General features: G+C 41.1%; 1 protein-coding gene across 1 annotated transcript in view; it reads left to right on the top strand.

The window, feature by feature from the left end:
• Rab2a (RAB2A, member RAS oncogene family) overlaps positions 1-21731 on the top strand; it is a 64128-nt gene extending 42397 nt beyond the window's left edge. The window contains exons 7-8 of the mRNA XM_032906149.1: positions 18348-18416; positions 20432-21731. Coding sequence (XP_032762040.1) covers positions 18348-18416; positions 20432-20527 — 165 coding nt within the window. The 3' untranslated portion in view covers positions 20528-21731. The remainder of the gene's footprint in view (positions 1-18347; positions 18417-20431) is intronic.
• Positions 21732-22069: the final 338 nt, after the last annotated feature.

The raw sequence follows: 22069 nt of genomic DNA, 5'->3' as shown, positions 1-22069 counted from the left end.
GAAGGGGCCCTTAGATGCAGCAGACCCTGGAGAGTCCTTAGTTGCTGTTCTAGGCTGGGGTATGATAAAGGGCTTATCTGACCTACATAAGGCCTGGGCTAGATCCCCAGTACCACCAAGAAAGAAAAGGGAAAGGGAGGGACAGAAGCTCTTGGTAAGATTCTAGCCAGTCTGGCTACACAGGGCTAGAGAGATGGCTCAATGGTTAAAAGCCCTGGCTGCTCTTTGAGAGATCCTGAGTTCAGTTCCCAGCACCCACCTAGCAGACCACAACCATCTAAAACTATACCAGACATTACAGAAAAAAGAGGAACCATATCCACTACCAGACTATATTTCCCAGTGTTACTTACCAGTAGAGAAACGGCCTAAATGCAATCCAGAGTCTTAGAACTTAGTCCTCAGAATCCCTAGCATCAAGTGGAAGATTCCCAGCATACCTACACCAGGAAGATCCACGTTGAATAAGTAAGATAGACTGGGTTTGTTGGCGAACACTTGTAATCCTGTGCTGTTTATATAAATAAACCTGAAGCATGACTACTAGAAATTATAAAAATAAATTTTAGAACTTAAAACTATAATAATTGAAATTAGTAAATCCGAAAGAGGCAGGACTGAGAAAAGAAATAGCAAATGGTGCCATAGTATGATAGAAGCTGGATCAGGGGAGACAGCTCAGGCCTTACAAGCACTGGCTGCTCCTCCAGCAGACCTGTATTCAATTCCCAGCACCTACATGACAGACAGCTAACCTTTTAACTACCGTTCCGGGAAATGTGCTACCCTCTCTGGCCTTTGTAGACAGTGTGTGCACATGTGCATGCATAGAAGGAGGCAGCGCGTCTCTACATAATGGTCTCTACATAATGGCTTTTCTTAGGTTTTCTTTTTTTTTTCCTTTTTTTTTTTAAGATTAATTTATTTATACGTAAGTACACTGCCACTCTCTTCACACACTCCAGAAGAGGGCATCAGATCTCATTACAGATGGTTGTGAGCCACCATGTGGTTGCTGGAATTTGAACTCAGGACCTCTGGAAGAACAGTCAGTGCTCTTCAGCCCGTTTTTTTAGGTTTTAAAACAATAGAAACTACCCAGTTTAAAGTACAGTGATAGACTAGGGGTGTGGCTTATGGTATAGCATTTTCCTTGCATACATTAAACCCTGGATTTGACCCCTAGCATCCCAAAAGGTAAATTTTAAAGCAGCTTCTGAACTGCAGGGAAAAATAGCCTGGGAGGAAGAATGAATAGTACCAAACAGATTTGTGGGATCATATCAAAGGTAGTTATGTGAAATATTTAAAACAAACAAATGAAAAATGACTGATTATAAGGATGGGGGAAAGGTAGGTACAGATACAAGCCAAACCAGTCCAAACAGAATAATACCAGATAAATCCATAGCAAAGAAAGCTCCATATGGTCAAATTTCTGCAAGTGAAAGAAAAAGAAACCTTAAAGCCCAGTTGGGTTGGAGTTTGGGACACAGCAATTCAGGTGACCGCTCTCTCATCAAAAATCATCAGACCGGCAGGATGGAAATGGCTGTGTGGCTAAAAGCACTTGCTGCCCCTGCAGAGGGCTGAGGTTCCATTCCTGACATTTATGTGGCAGCTCACAAATATCTGTAGCTCCAGTTCCAGGGGTTCCCACGCCCTTATCTGGCCTCCATGAGGATTGCACACATGGGGTGCACATACATACATACAGGCAAAACACAAGAATTTTTTACAAGAAACCATGGGAACCAGAAGAAAATGACACATTTTTCAAGAGTTCAAAGCAAACAATTATTAACCTAGAATCCTATAGCTACAACAAATGTCTTTCAGGAATGAAAGCATTGTCAGATAAATAAATTTATCAATTGCAGATCTACCATAGAAGAATGTTTATATGAAATAAAATGATTAAAAAAAGAAAGAAAATCATGATGAATATAAAGATGGATGTGATGCTCTGTTGAGTATGTTGTAAAGTGTGTCTGATGGTTGAAGTGGCCTTGTGTAGTCAGAGGGACCAAAGATTACAAAGAAATGTCATGGGAAGGAAAGTCTCTAAATGTCACTCAGTTTGGTAAAACAAGGTCACTAGTAGATGGTGGTTACTTATGTATGTATAATATAGTACCTGTGCTGTACTTGAAAGATGTTATAGAGATACACAAGAAACTATCTATAAATCATAAGTCTAAAAATATTTAAATTACAAGAAAGCAGTAACACTGGGCATGGTGGTTCGTTTCTGTGATCCCAGCTACTTGGGAGGCTGAGTGAGGCAGGAGGATCACAATCAATCTGGGTAACAAAATCCTAGCAAGTAAAATTTCAGTATGCATACATATACTCATATAAATATGAGATATATACATCACAACCAAATGAATTTCTGCAAAGTAACCAGTGCTTGCTCAGTATCCAAAATTGAATCACTATAACCTGGTCATTGCAGTTGATGCATGGAAAGCATTTGAAAAATGCATTACTCGCCTATGCTCTTTTTCATTTTAGTCTCAGAAAATAAAATTGAAGAGAACTTCCTCACCTTGGTAAAGAGTATGTATGTGTGTACGCGCGCGGACACACACACACACACACACACACACACACACACACACTACAACTAAAGTTGATGAAAAGCTGAATGCCTTGCCCCTTCGTTCAGGAACAAGGAAAAGATGTGTTTGGTCATAATTGCATTATTGAATATGTTGATAGATGATAAGCTAGTGTGCACACTAAAGCACTAATGTAAAAAAGAAAAAGCTGTACAGCTCAGGACAGAAAAATTAAAACTTTTTACATTAGTAGGAAAATCTCTAGGAATTTACAAGGTAAACATCTACAATCATTAAAGGTACTTCAGCAAGGTTGTTAGACCCATGATGAACACAAAATTCAATTATATTTCTGTTAAATTCTAACAGTGAAAACATGAATACATTTCAGACCATCTATAATCACAAAAATTAAACGCTTAGATGTAAATCTAAAAATCTGTATAGTGGGCTAGAGATATGGCTCAGTGTGTAGTGTGCTTGATCTGCAAACAAAAGAACCTGCATTGGAATTACTCCACCCACTGAAAACGCCAGACACATCACAAATGCTTTCCCCAGTGTTGGGAGTCGGGGACGGCAAAACACTGCCAGGTCCCAGGAGCCACCCAGTCTAGTGTATCAGTGAGTATCAGGTTCACTGAGAGATACTGTCTCAAATTTAAGGGAGAGCTGGGCATGGTGACAGACACCTTTAGTCTCAGCACTTGAGAGGTAGAGGCAGGAGGATCTCAGTTTCAGGCCAGTCTGGTCTACACAGCCAGGCTAGGACAACCAGCTCTACATAGAGACCTCATCTCAACAAAGACTTGAAGACTGAGATGGGAAAGCAACTAAGGGTGACAGCCAATGTTGACCTCTGCTTTCCACACTCACATGTAACCATACATGTAAATTACCAAACACACAAATTTAAATGTGCCATAGTTTGTGTACATGTAAAACATACAGTGAAAACTACTAAAGCTGATGAAAGAAGGAAAAGGCGGAAGGAGATGGAGAAACATAGGGTGTTCCTTGTGTGAAGTGTTCAGCTTCTTAGTGGTGACTATGGTGGTTTGAATGAAAATGGCTCCCATAGGTTTATAGGGAGCGGTATTAGGAGGTCTGGTCCTGTTGGAGTAGGTGTGGCCTTGTCACGGGGGGAATGGGCTTTGAGATTTCAAAAGCCTACACTAGGCCCAGAGGAGTTCAAGGCCAGCCTGGTCTACAGAGCAAGTTCCAGGACAACCAGTACTACATGGCTACATAGAGAAATCCTGCCTCAAAAAGAAAAAAGGACAGACTTGTCATGGTCTTAGTCTCTCAATAGGACACTGACTAAAACAATGACACTTACAGATTGACATAAAGCACAAAGGTTTAACAGTATTTCTATCAAAACAAATTCCATTTTTAATAAATGTAGAAAATATAAGATACATACAGACATGCAGAAGGACAACAGTAGCTAAAACAACCTGGAAGGAAAAACAGGGTGTGTCTCGTACTTGGCTTCAGGTTTCACATAGCCATGACCACTAAGCTCCTGCAGGCTAGCTCTGCATTTGGAGAGAGCAGTAATGAGTAGCATAGAAATCTGTTCACGGATGCTGCAGCTGACTTAACAAAGGCGCAGGGCACGTCAGCGATGAGACCACCTAATAACAACGAGTTCTGCTGCAACTGAAGGCAAACCCCAGGAGTCTCACGTGTTATACGAGAAGATCAACTCCAAGTGGTCTGTGAAAGCAAGTATAAAAGCTTCAACTGTTTCATCTCTTAGCAGATTAAAAAAAAGGACACTAGGGGCATAGGCATACTTGCCTCCGAAGGAATAACTCTTAAAAGGAAAATTAATAAATTGACCTTTCAGAACTTGTGCTCTGTGAAGCATTCTTATGTAGATTAAAAAAAAAAAAAAAAAAGACAGCTCTACACACCAAGAGAAAACATTCTGTAAGCCAGGCCAATAAAAGACTAAAATCTAGACCTTAAAACCAAAAGCTCAGCCGTGTGGTGCTGGTGCTCACCTTCATCCTCACACTCAGGAAGCAGAGGCAGGCAGGTCCTTTCTCGAGACTCGTCTATATCGTCTATATCGTCTATATCGTGAGTTCCAGGCCTACCCGTGCTCCACAGCGAGACCTTGTCTCAAACAAATAAGGCCTCAAGGAAATAACACTGCATACCTATCAAAGTAGCCCAGACAAAAGCCCATGCTGGTGGGGAGTCATCACTCACACATGGATGGTAGGACTGAGTAACACAGCCTCTCTAGAAAACAGCTCAGCAATCTACACTAAAACGCAGCTACCAGAAGCTAGCAATTATACCTGTGGGCACTTAAGAGAAATAAGTGTCTGCACAGCACTCTGTAGACCGATAATCATAACACCTTTATTCATAATAGTCTCAAGCTAGAAGTAACCTAGCACCCTTTGAGTCTAAGGACGCTTCCTTACTAAAAAATAAAATGTTGTTATATGGACAATAGTGGATGAAGCTCCAGGTAACTGAGCTTAGTCAGACACCACGCTCTGTCCACTGTGTGCTTCCTTCTGCCCCCTTTCCTTGAGGTGATGAACTCAGAGTCCACAGGACAGATGAATCACTGCCAGGGCCCAGGAAGGTGTCGCATGGGAGGAAGTGTTAAGACTATAAAAAGACAACACTTAAAAGTCTATCTTAGTCACTGTTCTGTTGCTGTGAAGAGATACTATGACCGAGGCAGCTCATGAAGAAAGGAGTTGATTGGAAGTTTGCTGTGGTTTCAGAGACTCGGTCTGTCTCATCATGGCGGAGCACGGCAGCATGCAGGTAGACATGGTGCTGGAGAGTGCATGAGTTCTACTGCCTGAGAGGCCTGATCCACAGGCTGCAGGAAGACAGCGACTGACTCTAGGCCTGGTGTGGGCTTTCCAAACCTCAAACTCCCAGGGATACACTTCCGCCAAGAAGGCCACATCTAATCCTTCTAATCCTACCAAACAGTTCCTCTCCTGGAGACTAAGCCTTCAAATCTGTGAGCCTGAGGGGCTGCTCCTGTTCAGCCCGCACAGTGTGCTGCAGTGATGATCTTTGTTTTACTTTACTTTTGATACTTTGTAACAGTGTACTATAGTTTTCTAGGAAGTCACCATTGGCAAAACTAAGGAAAAGCCATACTGTATTACTTCATACATTGCATACCAAATGACAGTTGTTTCAAAATAAAAAGGTTGATCAAAAAAATAAGTAAATAACTTTGTGACCGGAGAAGTCACTTAATAGTTAAAAGCACTTGCTGCACTGCCAGAGGACTCAGGTTCAGTTCCTACACCCAGGATGGTTCACAGTCCTCTATCCAGTTATAGGGGAACTGATGGTATATTCTGGCCTCAGTGAGCAGCTACACATGTGGTACACGTATGTACGTCCAGGTAAAACACACAAACACATAAAATAGAAATAAATCTTTTTAAAAAGTACTAACAACTTTAAATTTAATCCTTTATAAAGTTTTATTAGTAGACTCTGAAGATTAAATTATACTTTGATTCTTGAATACTAAATTTATTTTTCACATTACTAAGTTAATAAAATTATATTAAGTGTGACACTTAAGAGTTTTCATGTATCCTTTCTGCAAAAAGAGTACCTTTTTCTGTAGTTCAGTCTCTTAATTGTTGTGTTTACCATGTATCAAACATAATGGAGTTAATATTCAGGCTTGTGTTTTATATATGTATACACACACACACACACACACACACATATGTATATGGAGGGAGAGAGACAGAGAGAAAGAGACAGAGAGACAGAAAGAGACAGAGAGAGACTGTCTCCAAAGTAATTAAAGATGTTTGACGACTAATTCGTAAAAACAAAAAGAGGACTAGTATGTATGGCTAAGAGAGACCTAATTTGAAGGTAAAACAACCAACTGTTTATTCATTGTCTACATGGCAGACTTTTTTTATTGTCAGAGTTTTACATTTTTATGTGTGATATTTTGCCTGCATATATGTATATTTCCCACATGTGTCCCTGGTGCTGGAGTTCGATGGTTCGAGGTACCTTGTGGGTACTTGGATCCAAACCCAGGTCCTCTATAAAAACAAGTGCTTTTAACTGCTGAGCCATCTCTCCAGCCCCCGACCCCCATACGTATAAGATTTTTAAGCACAGTTATTTGTATCATTCAGTAAAAGGCAGTTTAAAGCCAAACACATTCACCCATTAGCTCAGTTTGGTAGATTCCCACTGCAGCCGTCTAAGCAGTCTCATGTGTTACAGGAAGAGTAACACCATCAAGCTCAGGGTATGTCTCGTGCTTAGAACATTGTCCTAGCTTTTTGAGACCCTGTGCTCAAAGTCCCAGCTGTAAAAACAGCCAGATGAGTAAATATCTCACGCATGAATCATCCTTTAACATGTATGGTGTATTTAAAGATATGTGTGATAAAAGATAAGTGATTCATAAATGTGCCTATTTTTTGATTAATGGACCATCTAATTATGAGTTCTTTTTAGAAAATTAAGGCTACATAATTTTGCATTGGCTAAGTCCCAGTGGAATGCTGTTGGTCTTTAGAATAGGCCTGTTGTTTCCTTTTATATATTTTAACAAAGATGTGTTTTTTGTAATAAAAGTAGGAACCAAGAGATGTGGGTTATATCTCCTCGAAGGGAGTAGACTATTTAAAACAGCATACCACTGTTGTCTCAGCATTAGCTGGAAATAAGCTTATATAATCTGTACATTTACTGTTTACTATTAGTCAGCTTAATGATTTCGTTCATAAAAGATGTATTTAGGAACAAAACAGGATTAGGGAATCTGGTCCATAGAGTCATTAGTCCTGGTTGACAACTACTGAGTTAGAATAATAGAACATAAACTCCCAAGAACTGAATTAGCAGCAACTCTTCTTAGTGAACAGGAGGTGTGGTACTATAATTTTGATATTAAAAATGCTCTCTTTCATCTGTTGCCTGAAAGAAGAAGTAAAGACATCATCCCTTGTGTTCAGTGCTGCTTCTGACAAATGCTACAGTGAGGAACCTCAGTATTCTGACACCCTGGTGTTCCCCGCCCTCCTGCACTCACCCTTTCCGGTGCAGGAGCCGTCAGCGTCATTCCTCAGCACCTCCCTACTCTTATGTATTTTCTTTAGTAACAACCTCTGATGAGCCAACCATTTTGCTCTTGCCAGAATTAAGGCCATCTTTCTTGAACTAGGATCTTAAATTTAAAACAGTACCAAAACAATTCAAATACTTGAAGTTAATTTATAAAGAATATGAAACAAAGTGAAACCCCATTGCCTAAATTAGTTATTACTAATGAAGGTAAGAATTTCTCAGACATATCTATGGATATGAAAAGGCGGGTTGGGGATTTAGCTCAGTGCTAGGCAAGTGCAAGGCCCTGGGTTCGGTCCCCAGCTCAAAAAAAAAAAAGAAAAGGCAAGTAGAGAAATCACGTATTAACATTAACACACACATAATTTGTACACATAAACATTAATTACACAAACATGGAAAGCCTTTTCTATTATAAACATGTATTTGTTAGCAAGCTACTAGTTTTCTGGATTTATTTCCAAATGATACATTATAACTTCTACATAGCAGGTTATAATGAGAGTACATTGCTTTAGGTTGTGGTGGTGACTCTGAACACTGAAGGAATACACCCATATTCATTTCCCTATATGGCAGTGTAATCTAAGGACCGGTGTCCTGGTTGGTTTTCTGTCAATTTGACACAAGTTAAAGTTATATGAGAAAATGAACCTCAGTTGAGAAAATCTATCAGATTGCGGGTAGGCAAATTTTCATGTCTATATTCTTGATTACTGATTGATGCAGGTGGACCTTAGGCCCACAAGGGACTATGCTGCCCCTGGGCTTGTGGACTTGAGTTGCAGAAACAAGCAAGCTGAGTCATCTGTGGGGAGAAAGCCAGTAAGCAGCACTCTTCTGTGGCCTATGCTCCAGATTCTCCTGCCCTGACTCCTTCCCAGTATGGGCTGCTTGATGTCTGAAAGTGTGAGAAAAAATGATTCCTGTTCTTTCCCAAGTTCATGGCATTTATCACAACAGAAGAAACCTAAGACAATCAGTTTCAACCAGAATGTTCTTGTTCTGTTGCCCCTAATAAGTCACCTTTGATGAGTTTGGTAAATGTCACTAGTCTTTTTAAACATAAGTCCTAAGTAGTGTACATGCTTACAGTAATACTGCAGGCAGATCCAGAGTGTTCTCCTAAGTGCTTTCATGTGTAAGAGTCATTGTTCACAGGGCTCAGACCAAGGCGGGGCAGGTTCTTATTCTCCGTTATACTGCCACACAGTTGAGAATGCCTGTAGTGATTGTTTGGCTTGGGATTCCAAGGGCAAACAAGTATAGGAGAAATTAGATGTGCTTCCTCTTCAAGAACCAGAAATTACAGTAATATATTAATGTTTGAGAAACCACTGTAGAGAAATCTGAAAAAGCTGGTGTGGTGGCTTTTGCCCGTGATGTCAGCACTCAGTAGGCTGAGGGCAGGAGGCTTGCTGTGTGTTTGAGGCTGGTCTAGGCACAGAGTAAATTGCTGTTTTATTTAACTTCTAATTTTCTAAGCAACCCCCACCCCTGTATTTTGGAGAAATTACTCATCTGTTAGCACAGCCCACCCAGTATCTCCAGGGTTTTTCCTGACCTGACATGTGGCAGAAGGCTTTTCTTCCAATGGGCTGTCAGATGAGTGCTCTCCGTGATCCTGTGCACACATTGCACAGACTCCTGCTGCAGTGCAGGCTGCACTCGGCTGCCTCACAGGAAAGGCCGACAGCACCCCCACCCTTCCAAAGCACAGGGTTCCCACCCTCTCGTGATCCTCATCCCTTTATTCGCTCCTGGCAAGAGCATGTAATTATATAATCAGGGTTCAGCTGTCTTCAGAATAAAAACCCGCCCTCCAGTTCCCAGTGTGCTCTCTTCCCGTTTCCAATGAGAGTTTCCTAGTCCTTGTTTGTACTGAGTTTCTCATCTGCATTCTTTCCCCATTGGTAAGTTCATCCTAGTTATGATTGCCATAGCGAACAAGTGGGTTTCCACCTACCATAAACAGTCTCTTGCATAGTTTTGACTACTCCTATAAATAGCCTATGTGTCTGCTTAGCCCTTCAGTCACTCGTCCATTAATCTGTATTGCCTTCCTGTTGCTTTATTGACCCTAATTGCTTCCTAATAAGACTTCCTGTCTTCATTTTTCAGCCTTCCACTGTTGTTTGAGAGCTTCCAAAAAGTGAAAAATGATTGTTGCTCTCCAATTTCTTTAAAACTGTGTAGTGGTCCCCCACAGTCAGAGCATCGGATTCCATAATTTGACAGCCAAAGCCCTTTGGTTGCCAGCAACCCACAATGTATTCTCTGTATTAAAGTAGGAATTAGTCAGCTGTGAAGTGTATCCTCTCCTCCACAGAAGTGTCCTCTCATTGGAAATACCCTTCAGGGACAATCAGCCTTCTTTGGGGTGCCCTCTGTGATACTTACTGTGTCTCCCCACACTATCAGCCAGTTCATACACAGTCAGCATTTGGCTTTAGGTTTTCCATGGTTTCTGTGCCACAGGTATTCTATTAACCTCTTTCCCCATACTTAAGACCACTTTTCTACTCTCAGTCTCCTTTCTGACCTCATGACCTATATCCACATATCCATGCATATTTAAATACATACCCACAAAATTTGTCTTTCTGAATCTAGAAATTATATCCTACAGATGCCATAATTTTATTTTTCTTAATAGCTGAATAAAATTCTGTATTTGTGTGTATGTGTGTGTGTGTGTGTGTCTGTGTGTGTGATTCATTCTTTTGTTGATTGTCACCAAGGCTGGTCCATTCCCTGGCTACTGTAAATAGTGTACCAGTAAACATGGGCTTCTCTGATAGAACTTGAGAGGTCTTTGGAGGCCAGGTGATGGCTGGATGATTAAGAGCACTTTTTTTCCCCTCTGAGACAGGGTAATTCTATGTAACCCTAGCTGTCCTAGAACTCACTCTGTAACCCAGGCTGGCCTGGAATTCAGGAATTACTTGCTTCTACCTCCTGAGTGCTGGATTTAAAAGCATATGCCACCCAATTTTCTTCTTAGAACTATTTGATAGTTCTTTTTCTCCCTATATTCATTTGCTTAAAAGATTATGGATGTGTGTGAAACCAGGGGAAAAAACTCTTAAGGCACAAAAGTCCTTAGAGTTCTGCAAAGGAATGCTCTCTCAAACTTACCATAATCTCTTTCGATCTTCATAACATAGATATAACCATATTACAGCAGATACTAGTAAATATGTGGAGAAAAGGCGTCCTCACACACTGCAGGTTAGAATGTAGGACACTGTAGCCATTGTAGAACAAACAATATTGGGGGTGGGGGTCTTCAAAAAACTTGGCAGAACTCCTGTATCATCTGGCAATTGATCCTACTACTGATCTATATTCAAAGGCAATTAAATTAACATGTCAAGGAGATGTCTGAACTCCCTGGCTTATTTCCACAGTTCATTTCATGAAGCCTATCACATCATATGCTGGTTTTAAAACCAGCTCAAACAAGAAAGGAGAAGGAGATTGACATACTTAACCCACACTACACTGTGTTACATACAAGCATGCCCATACTTGTGGTGTGTATGAAATTTTTATGGATTTACATATTCATCTAAATTAATTTAAAAGTTTTAAATTTCAAATACTTTTAAAATGCAGTATAATAGAAAAAATTAAGTGACAAAAAATATATTAATTACTTAAAATATTTCAACCTATTGACAAGTCAAGATTAAATATCTTTGGCTCATCTGCTCAGGCACCAAAGAGCCAAGCAAGTAGCTGAAAATACAGCGGGGGAGTCCTAAGACTGATGGTGCTAACTTGCCAAGCTACCAAAAGACAGGACAGACAGATTTCTATGACCATGGAGAGCACATGATTTGAGAAGATGGTGCTAAGTAGGAAGAGGACCACTTCAAGGCCCCTTGCTTAAATTATCAGAGGCTGTGCTTCTCGGTGATGGTCGTAGGGAGTGAAAAAGTACTTTAGGGAGCTGGAATGTGACTGTAAGCTAGAGGTGTTTTTGTCCTCTACATATGGATCTGTGTTGAAGCCCAAGAAGATGGCTTCACAAACAATTGGAGCATCTTGCCAGATTGGATCATCTCTCCCTGGAGGGAAGCTTACTGTCATAACCACCACTCTCCTTGTATATCAAGGAGGGCTGACTCAGCTTCACTACCTCTGGTTTGGCCACCAGTCTTGGAAACGCCAAAGATGGTCCTACTTTTTATATCCAAAGAATTATTTATTATACACACACACACACTGTAGCTGTCTTCAGACACACCAGAAGAGGGCATCGGATCCCATTACAGATGGTGTAAGCCACCATGTGGTTGCTGGGAATTGAACTCAGGACCTCTGGAAGGGCAGTCAAGGCTCTTAACCACCAAGCCATCTCTCCAGCCCAGATGGTCCTACTTGTAACTCTTGGAAGTTGCATCTACTTTGCTAACCAAGGTAGCATTCATGTGTCTCACATTCACCCAAAATGGACATTTATTTATAAGCATGCATAATATATCTAAAACACCGACTACTCAGACTTTCATGCAGCTTTAGAGTTCCACATGGTATCTTTCATTCCATACACAACCTGATTTTCTTCCATTTAATTTACATGATTTCATGCTGCCCTTCTATTGATACAGATAACAAGCAGCAGGGCCTCTCCTCGTGAGACAGGAAGCTGAAGAAGCTAAGGTAGATTGACTAGCCTCCATTACGCTTTACCTCATCCCAAAGAGTAGCCCCATCAGCACTCTGCCTTGAGATAGGGTATGAAAGCTACTGTGATCTGAGGCCTCTTGCACTAAAGTAAAGTGTATAGCATCCAAATAAAGTTACAGAGTCTGAAGGAGGTGTTGAATTCATCTCCCTAGTACTAGAGTTTGCTTAGTGTTTTCATAGGACTTTCCACGGATGTATACTTGTTTTCTCGTATATATTACTCTTTAGTGTCACTCTGCATAGCTTGTGGGCTAATGCTCTTTTTCATGTTTTTTTAAATCAGGATATTTTAATTTTCTGGTGAGCATTGACCATGATCATTACTCTGCAGTGTCTGCAGGGTTTGCTGACTTACGCACCTGCATGCGCCCTAGCACTGCGTCTCAGGCCACACACTAGTAAGACATGGAGCGGAGTTTGAACCAGAAGAACCTCATTCCCCTGTAACTGGTGTGCAAGTTTCAGAGGCATAACATCATCCCATACCTATAAGCTTTCTTGAAAGAAACTTAAATTTTTGATTTTCTAAATATAATTTGAATGTCTTTGAGGAAACAGGGTAAGCTATATAAATACTTAGTGTAGTGATGTACCAATAGTGAGCACTTCGTAAATTATTGCAACCTGTAGTTGCTTTCAGCATTTGAGAAGAAAATTAAAGACTTCTGCCTATGTCATGTTTTCCAGCTCAGAGAGAACACTACAAAGCCATTTGTCTCGCATAACACCTTGTTCTCCAGCATCTGTTAATACATTAAGTGAAATTGTTCAAGATACTTAAGAGTTGCTTTGAAGTCTGACTTAACCGATGTCATATCTGTCTTGCCACCAGGTGGCAGTATGTTACATAAGGAAATCAGTGCAGTCTGCTGAAGCTGTCAGTGTTTCCACGTCAAAGCTATAAAGCCGTAATAAAAAGTGAACTGCGGCATCCCTGCCCCTCGTCTCTCCAGTGCACACGCAGAGCACCGTGTGTATTGTATGTTAGGACCCAGTGCCGCCCAGCACTCATCTCCTGTCAGCTAATGCAGAAAGCCTTGTTCTCTGTCCTGGCCTAAAATGTGAGCTCTTGTGCTTAGATTCTCCCAACCAACTGGTGTTAGTTCAGCAACAGTGGAAACTATGCCCTCTTGTTACGCCTGTACTCAGCACTTACTAGATCCCCTTGTCAGTGATCCCCACGCAATAGGATGCAATGAACGTGCTCTTGAATCACACCCCATTTGTAGCTGCAGTTGGTTAGTTGATTGGTTTTGTCTGTAGGTCTCATGTAGTCCAGGGTGCTCTCAAACCCACTAAGAGGCCAAAGATGGCCTTCAACTCCTGATCCCCCTGCTCTACCACCCACGTGCTGGGACTACAGGCATATGTGCTTTATATGGTGCTGAGGGTCAAACCGAGGGCCGTGTACACGCTAGGCATGCTCCCTCCTAGCCACTGCACCCACAGCCCTGCATCCGCTGGGCTCTTAACTTAGGCTGGCTGTACAGGCCTTGAAATGTTGCCATGCACCTAGTGCCTGAAGTAGAAGGCAAGAAAATTCATGAGTTACGAAGAAAATGAATATAAAGGACCGGCTGTAGGAACTACCAAAGCACAGACGGTAAAGGGCGACTGGCGCTCAGTGTCGATGGCTGCAGGATCACAGTGCTCAGACAGCAGTGCGCAGGAGCCGCATTCCCACTGCTGGCTGTGAGGAACTATCTCTGCTTCATAGACCTGTCTGCCTGGGCATTGATTTACAGCACTTACGGTGAACCAGCTTGACATCAGTTTCTCAGGAAGGTTTTGCCCTATGGTAATATCAATTTTGCCTTGTTGCTTGCTCCCTTCCTCTTAGTAAAGTCCTAAAAGAATCTTCCCTCAAAGAGATCTACATAAACTGAAACCAACATTTCAGCCAGATACTATGGCAGATGCTTGTAATCCCAGGGGGCTGAAGCAAGGGAATGAATGAAGCCTACTGGGCTTGTGTAGTGAGACCCTGTCTCAAAAAAAAAAAGAAAGAAAAGAAAACCATTGGCTACTTTACATGCTGCTAGGAAATAAATACCTAACAAAAGCAACTTAAGGGAGGAAGGATTTGTCTGGGTTCACAGTTGAAGAATGCAGTATAGTGAGGATGTTAGGTGACAGACGCTTGAGGCACCTGGCACATTGTGCTCACGAGGAGGCAGAAAGAACTGTGCTGGTACTCAGAGAGTCAGACCAGGGCTATGTGTTACGCCCCTCTCTCTATTCATTCAGAACGATAGTCCGTAAAATGGTACTTCCCCGCCTCAGTTAACCTACACAGTCCCTCACAGGCACTTCCAGAGTCTAACCTAATCGGGATGAGCCCTAACTGGCGTGCTCAGAGGCCTGTCTCCTGGGTTATCCCTAAATCTTGTCAACTGACAGTATGAACTAGCACTTGAAGAATATCTGTGAAGATTGATAAGAAATGAAGAGTCAAGTTAGCATTTTTTAAAGACCTGTATATTCTTATTTTATGTGTAGGAGTATTTTACATTAATGTATGTAAGTTCACCATGTGTGCTGCTGATACCTGTGGAGGTCAGAAAAGGAGATTGGATCCCCTGAAATCAAGAATTATAGATAGTTCTGAGCTTCCATGTATGTGCTGGGAATTAAAGCTGTGTTCCCTGCAAGGGTACCAAGTGCTCTTAACCATTGAGCCATGCCCATTAAAATTATTGTTTTTAATCCCAACCAGTTTATTATTATATCCTTGAATATTTCTCATGACTGAAATTTTTAAATGTTGAGAAGAGAGAATTCGTGTGTGATCCCAGTACTAACTTGGAAGTTTGACCGCTATTGACCCTTAATAATGTTGATTATATATTCATTTTATTTGGAAAATCTTCCATTCTAGCCAATAGTTCTACAGTTTAAAATAGGTATACTGATGTCTACTTTTGGCATGCTGGATTTCACATTCTAAAGAATCATTAAAACGGTCATTAGTTGACTAATAATATCTAGTAAATGTTAATTTTGAAGTATCTAAATAGTGCATTTATGTAGTGTTTTCTATATTGTACTCAGAAAGAGAAAAAATTTAATGTCTTCAGTGTTTTATCAGAGAATTACAGTTAGAGGTGGCATCATTCAACAACTACTCCATTGAGAAACCAAATTAATGAAAAATTTATAACCGTTTATATAGTTCAGTTCAAAGAAAATTAATTTCATACCTTCCAGATATAAAATACCTCTCGAATGTGGTACAACTATGCTTTTAAAAGTGTGTAATAAATTAGTAAATACTGTTTAGGGAATAAAATTAGTATTGGAAATTTTTACATAGCATAGCTTTCTTACGCCAGGTTTTAAATGATTTCTCGAGTTAGCAGAACAACAGTTTGTGTAACTGTTAGGGTTACTAGGTTAGGGTCAGAGCTGTTTGTTACTGTGAAGTCTAGCAATGTTAGCACTGTCACACATGGTGCCCTACATATATGGGACCTCGCAGTCAGTCCAGCCTTGTGTCAGCATGCACACACGTGGTGCTCCTACAGGAAGAGTTGCAGCCTCACAAAGTCTGTGTCTTTAATTCAGTTAGCCAGGTTTCAGAGGCCATTATTGTAATCGACTTGTTATTAGTAATAGTTAAGCTTTTACTTATTTATAGGATAACCACAGTTTTGAAGACTGTGAATCAGTTCTTAGGTGAAAACTCATTTCCCCTTTACTTTAATGCCGACACACGTGAAAACCATGCTTGCATGCTAAGTGCCTTACGAGTCATCAGTGGTTAATTCTTCTCATTATTTTGCAGCAGATTCTCATGACTCTCTGTGATGATTCGATCGGCCACTTAGATTGTATGCATATTCATACCTCTGTGTTCCTGCTCAGTCGTTCAGGTCTCCTTTGCTGACTGGGCTGTGCTTGGTACAGTAATTGAGCTGCCGTAGATTGATTACTCTGGGGAGCTGTAAGGCCTTTAAAGGTGAAAATGTAACAGTCCTGTTAATTGGAAGCAAAAGCTATGATAGGAACGTCAGCAGTCAAATGTTTCCAGTGTCTGAGAGAGGAGTGCTAGGATTTCTACCTCTCCGTGATCCTTTACTTTTTAATTTCCATTAGATCTGTGCTGGTGGTGGTTCAGAAGACCTCCTGTGAATTTTCCTAAGAGATTACTTGAAGATGCCTTTCCTCGTCATACTGGTTAACAAAATCTGATAGTTTAGACCCAGTCAGAGTTTGTGCACCCTCTGTAGCACTGAGATTCACATAAAAGACTACATAAACATAGGGACTTGTGAATAATTTACATAAACATAGGGACTTGTGAATAATTTACAGGCTTAATTTGATGAGTGGTTTCTCGCACTCATCCCAATTTTCTGCAGTACAGTAGTGCACTGTGAAGCAAAGGGCAAAACTCTTCAACATGAACGGTGTCCCTTTATTGTCCAAACCCTGATTCTCATTGATAAAGATTTGTAAGAGAGAGAGCACACATGCAATATGTATATGTGTGTCCCACTTTGTGCCACTGTGCTGCACACATAGATCCCAGTTGGTGCCTTTCCCTTCTGCCTTACTGTAGGAATGCTGGCACATGGGCCACTATATCTGGTTTTTGGAATGTGTTCCTAGGATTGAATTTGAGTCTTTAGAATTTTATGATAAACACTTTGACCTGCTGAGCCATCTCCTGGCCTGACTCTGACTCTGCCTTTTAGACTACATATGGCAAAAGCAGTTTCATGTGGAACATTGTCCTCTAAAATTAGCTGGTGCAAACATGTCGGCGTGTGTGAAGGACCTAGTTGATGTGGGTTCTCCTGCACACACTTAAGACATCTTCCCCTCCTTGGCAATGATTGCTTTGGGGTTAACATTCACTTTCCACAAAGTCCACACTTTCCAATGTGCATTTAGTTAACTTTTAATTACTTACAGAATTGCAAAGCTATCACCACAGTCTGATAATTCAAGAATATTTTTAAGACCACACAAAGAAATCCTAGTTGCCAGTCAGTCCTTTAAATATCTGATTGTTACATCAGCAGCTCGTAGAGTTCCACTCACTAGTGGGTAAACCTTCATGTTGTTTTGTATTTTGGCCATTATGAACAAACAATGTTTATGATTCAAATGGAGTTTGGCGTGCATACTTGCTTCCTCGGGTTAGAGGGAAAGTGTTTTGTCTCCACCAATGAAGATGTCATCAGGTGTGCCTTGTCCTAGATCAGCAGTTCTCTACTTGGGGTCTCAACCCCTGTGTGAGTCACATATCAGAGCTGCATATAAGAGATTTACATTACGATTCATAACAGTAGCAAAATTGCAGTTCTGAAGTAGCAATGGAATGTCACAACCTGAGGAGCTGTACTAAGGGTCGTTGCAGCATTAGGGAGGTTGAGAACCACTGCTTTCGATAGTTTATTACTCAAGAGCATTCCATTGTATTCCTACTTCATTGGATGTTTTCATGGTGAAAGGCTGTTGAATTTAATCAAATGCTTTTTCTGCATCTATTGAGATGATCAAGGTTTTGTCATTAATAAGGATATACAAAAAGTGTTCCAATATACCAAGTGTTCCGATATTGTCAAGAACATTTTTTTATATTAGCATGTGGCACATATATGGAGGGTACTTTCTGGGGTCTTTTTTGGGGGATCAAATTCAGATCATCAAGCTTTTATGGCAAGTACTTTTACCCTAAGTCTGAGTCAGCTTATCTAACCCTCAAGAGCTCTTCATCAGCATCGTGGTGGGACAGTAGTGCCCACAGAGGCCATAGGAAGGCATCACATTCCCTAGAGCTGGGGTTTACAGTTAGCTGAGGTCGTTGTGAACCACCAGTGTAAGTGGTGGGAATCAAACTCAAGTCCTTTGGAAGAGCAGTAAGCTCTTTTAACCGTTGAGCCATCTCTCCAGTCTCATAGACCTTGTATATGATATTCCTTTACTGTTGTGATTTCGAATAATACAAACCAGTTTTTCTACTTTATATTTCAGGCATTTATTAACACAGCAAAAGAAATTTATGAAAAAATCCAAGAAGGGGTCTTTGACATTAATAATGAGGTATGTATGTGCAAATATTGTTCACTAAGCACTAATTTTGAATTGATATCTACTTAGGATTTGGAGTCATGATTTTGTTATTTATTTCTAACATGGTTCAATTGATCATCCATTGCCACATTAGTTAACAGTCATCTGTCTGAAAGCCTGGTCCATGTAGTACCATGGCAGGTGCTTATGTCGCTCGGTGTTTGCTCAGATTCCAGTAGAGGATCACTATGAAATAGGGTTAAGATGAATGGCCCTGTGCATTCACTCTAACAATGAGAATAATATAAATTCCCTCAGTTGCAAAGAAGACCTGCATTTATTCACATGGACTCATTCTTTGGGGTTAATATCCTAGCGTGTAAATGTATGGCCCATGGACTTCTGCAGTGCACGCTCTTCTGTTATGAGAGAAGGCAATTCCCGGGGTTGGGGATTCAGCTCAGTGGTAGAGCGCTTGCCTAGCAAGCACAAGGCCCTGGGTTCAGTCCCCCGCTCTGAAAAAAAGAAAAAAAAGGGGGGGAGGGGCTGGAGAGATGGCTCCGCCGTTAAAGGCTAGGCTCACAACCAAATATATAAGAGAGAAGGCGATTCCCAATTCGCAAATGTCTCATTAGAGCAAAGCACAGCTTTCAGAAGGCCAAATAAATACATATAGCTAACAGCTGGCCTAGCTTTCTCTAATGTTATTTTGAGCCCAACTTGGTCTACACGATTAGGACCAAGTGTGACATTTTAGATGATAGTAAATGTCCGCTAGTTGTCATTTTGACCTAAATTCCCCTCTCTGTGTTTATCCTTATTTCAGAATATTTAAGTAAATAGAATATGTTATTTACTTTCACATAAGCATTTCTGTTACTTTGTATTAAAGACATCTAAGAGATGCTCTTGGCTAGTACCAACATGAGACTGTCAGCAGTTTGCCTTCACTTTCCAAAAAGCACTCGATTTTTAAAATTTGGAATAGCGTGGCTTTAAATCTTACCTTTAGACTTACATGGCAATACTTCTTGAGTTAATTTAAAGGTGACACCATTCGGAGACTAATACCCTATAAATTGAACAGTAATTGGCCCTCTGGTTAAAGGGCACGTGTGCTGTTTCTGTCTGGTTGCGTGCAGTAGCTAACTGCCTTGCCGTGCCTTCTGCAGCTCTGATGGCTGTCAGAAGCCAGCAGGCCGTGCTGTTTACTTGGCCTGATGCCAGGCCTGACTCCTTGATTCCTCAAGAAGTTGCTACCAGCCCAGAGGGGGCAGAACCAATGAGCCATAGGGCATGCTTTTTATTAAAGAGGAGTCAAAAGAGCGAGGAGAAACCACACCAGCCACTGTCAATAGTGTGCTAGTGCCAGAAGCCCCAAGGCTCCTACTGCTGCAGAGCAACTGCCAAGCACATAAATCTGAGATCTACTGTGACGCGAAGTTTCCTTAAGAGCTTAATTTCTGGAGCTACTGTATTACTTTTCTCAAAGTGTTGTATTTTTAGGTAAAATCCACTTGAGGGAGTGAGGGTTAAGACACAAGTGTGAATTTGACGAATGAAAGAACCACTCTGTGTGTGGGTTCTTGGCAACCTGCCACGTCTTTGGGGATCACAGAAATTATTGATGACACAGAACACTCATGTCCCTCAGCCTGCACAGCTGATTCAACATGGAACAGAAGTGCTGTCTAAAAGGAAGATTTTACATCCGCTAGAGCAGTGAAGGCTTTGGGTAGTTTTATTCTTTAATAATCGCTCCATGTACTAATTGTTACAAGTAATCTCCTCACTATGGAGCCCCGACAAGCAGCATTATCTGACGTCTGCTGACCAGTTCCCTGGTAAACTCCTTCCAAAACATTCCCTCTGGGTTGTCTTTAAAGAAGAAGCCACCTCGTTTCAAAAGTCTACTCAAAATATGTTTTACTGTTGGTTGGCACAATTAAGTCACTAAGAATTACGTGAATGTAAAAAAGAGTAATCTAGTTGGTCTGCTGCCTGCTCAGGCCCGCTTCTGTTTACCGTCCTGTCTTCTCCTTCAGGCAAACGGCATCAAAATTGGCCCTCAGCATGCTGCTACCAATGCATCTCACGGAGGCAACCAAGGAGGGCAGCAGGCAGGGGGAGGCTGCTGTTGAGTCTGCTGTTGCCGGCTAGCTGCCCAGTGGAGCCACGCACTCTGTCACCCTCTCTCCTCATGCTCAGCTGAGACATGAAACTATTGAAATGGCTTTGTGTCACAGGAGACTTTAATCCTTCAGATTCTTGTATAACTTTGAATAAATGGTTAATGTTCACTTAAAAAGACAGATTTTGGAGATTGTATTCATATCTATTTGCATTTGATTTCTAGGTCAATTGATGTGATTATTTTTGTTAAATGTTGTCTTGTGCCCTTAACTACGAGCTGAATTGTATTAAAACACTACAAAGTCATGGTGAGTATTTTAAATCAGTTTGTGTAGTTAGGTCTCCCGACACCCGTGGTTACCTAATGTTTAATATTATAGGACTGTCCTCAAAAGGTTTGTCAACTTTCAAGGATGTAAGGAAAAGCAGAACTCTTTGAATTCTGTATTTATCATTTGCTTTCTGTATATATAGTTTAATAACCTGCTTGGGTGTGATTTGCCAAGCTTGAACTCTAATGCATTTGCATAAATTCTACCACTGTTCGGAGCTTAAAGCTACAGAAGCATTGTTAGGAATTGCTTGGACACTGACTTTTAAACTTTTTGACATCGTTAACGAGCATGTTCATCTTTTCTTGTCACTAGTCCAAGAAACTGCGCTTCCTGTGTACTACTAAGGCTGTGTGTGTTAACCTGTGTTAATGCCAAAAGTTTGCTCTTTGTCCACAGTTTCTTGAGACCGCTTCATAAAAGGATTTGTTTGCCTTAATGAGTGCTGTTGGGTAAAACACGGTGTAATGAGTGGGAAGGGCAGACACAAACTCCAACACTACGCAACTCCCTAGAGCGAGGACCACGGAGAGGGCACGCCATGCCACTTAATCTTCCCTTAGATACAATAATGTTCCCTTTTATTCACACAGTTTCTAAGTATATTTTCATGCAGGGCAGTTTGTCAACCTTGATGTACAGTGACTGTGTAAAATTTTTTCTTTCAGTGGCAACCTATCTATAATCTTTAAAATATGGTAAGCTTACTGTCTGTCTGAGGGGGATACGAAAATAAATCTACCAGATGGAAAATCCTGTTCAAAGTAGAAAAGTTTTAGTTGTTTACTCACTGTGGTGGTTTTACCCTTTCTTTTTCTCCCTTGGTCTAGAATGAAATTGTTCCAGCAGTGCAAAATAAAATCCTATGTATAAAAGTGTCCTCTTCATGGTGAGCACATTTTAAATATCGTTTGTAAGTACATGTGTTCCGGCATGCTGTCCTCAGTGTCGGAGTGCTGAGCGCTCCCTTGTGAAAGTGTGGAAGGACTCACCAGTGGACTCCTCCTCGCTGTTCACCTTGCAGAAAAGATGTGTGCCAGGAGGATGTGAGCTGACTGAGACCCTGCACTCCCGCCGCCTGCTATCACAGCTGTCAGTGCTCTAGCAGGGAATCGTCAAATGCTGTCATAAGGCTGCTTGTGGCACAGAGAAGGGAGCAAGGACATGTAGTTTTCTGAGCATTTTTTTTTTTTTCTGAGCGCTTTCCCCTTCAAAGTG

The sequence above is a fragment of the Rattus rattus genome, chromosome 1 (genome assembly GCF_011064425.1).
Source record: "Rattus rattus isolate New Zealand chromosome 1, Rrattus_CSIRO_v1, whole genome shotgun sequence".
Classification (NCBI taxonomy): Eukaryota; Metazoa; Chordata; class Mammalia; order Rodentia; family Muridae; genus Rattus; species Rattus rattus.
Note: the sequence above shows the minus strand (reverse complement) of the source record. Positions and strands in the feature narration are given on the sequence as shown.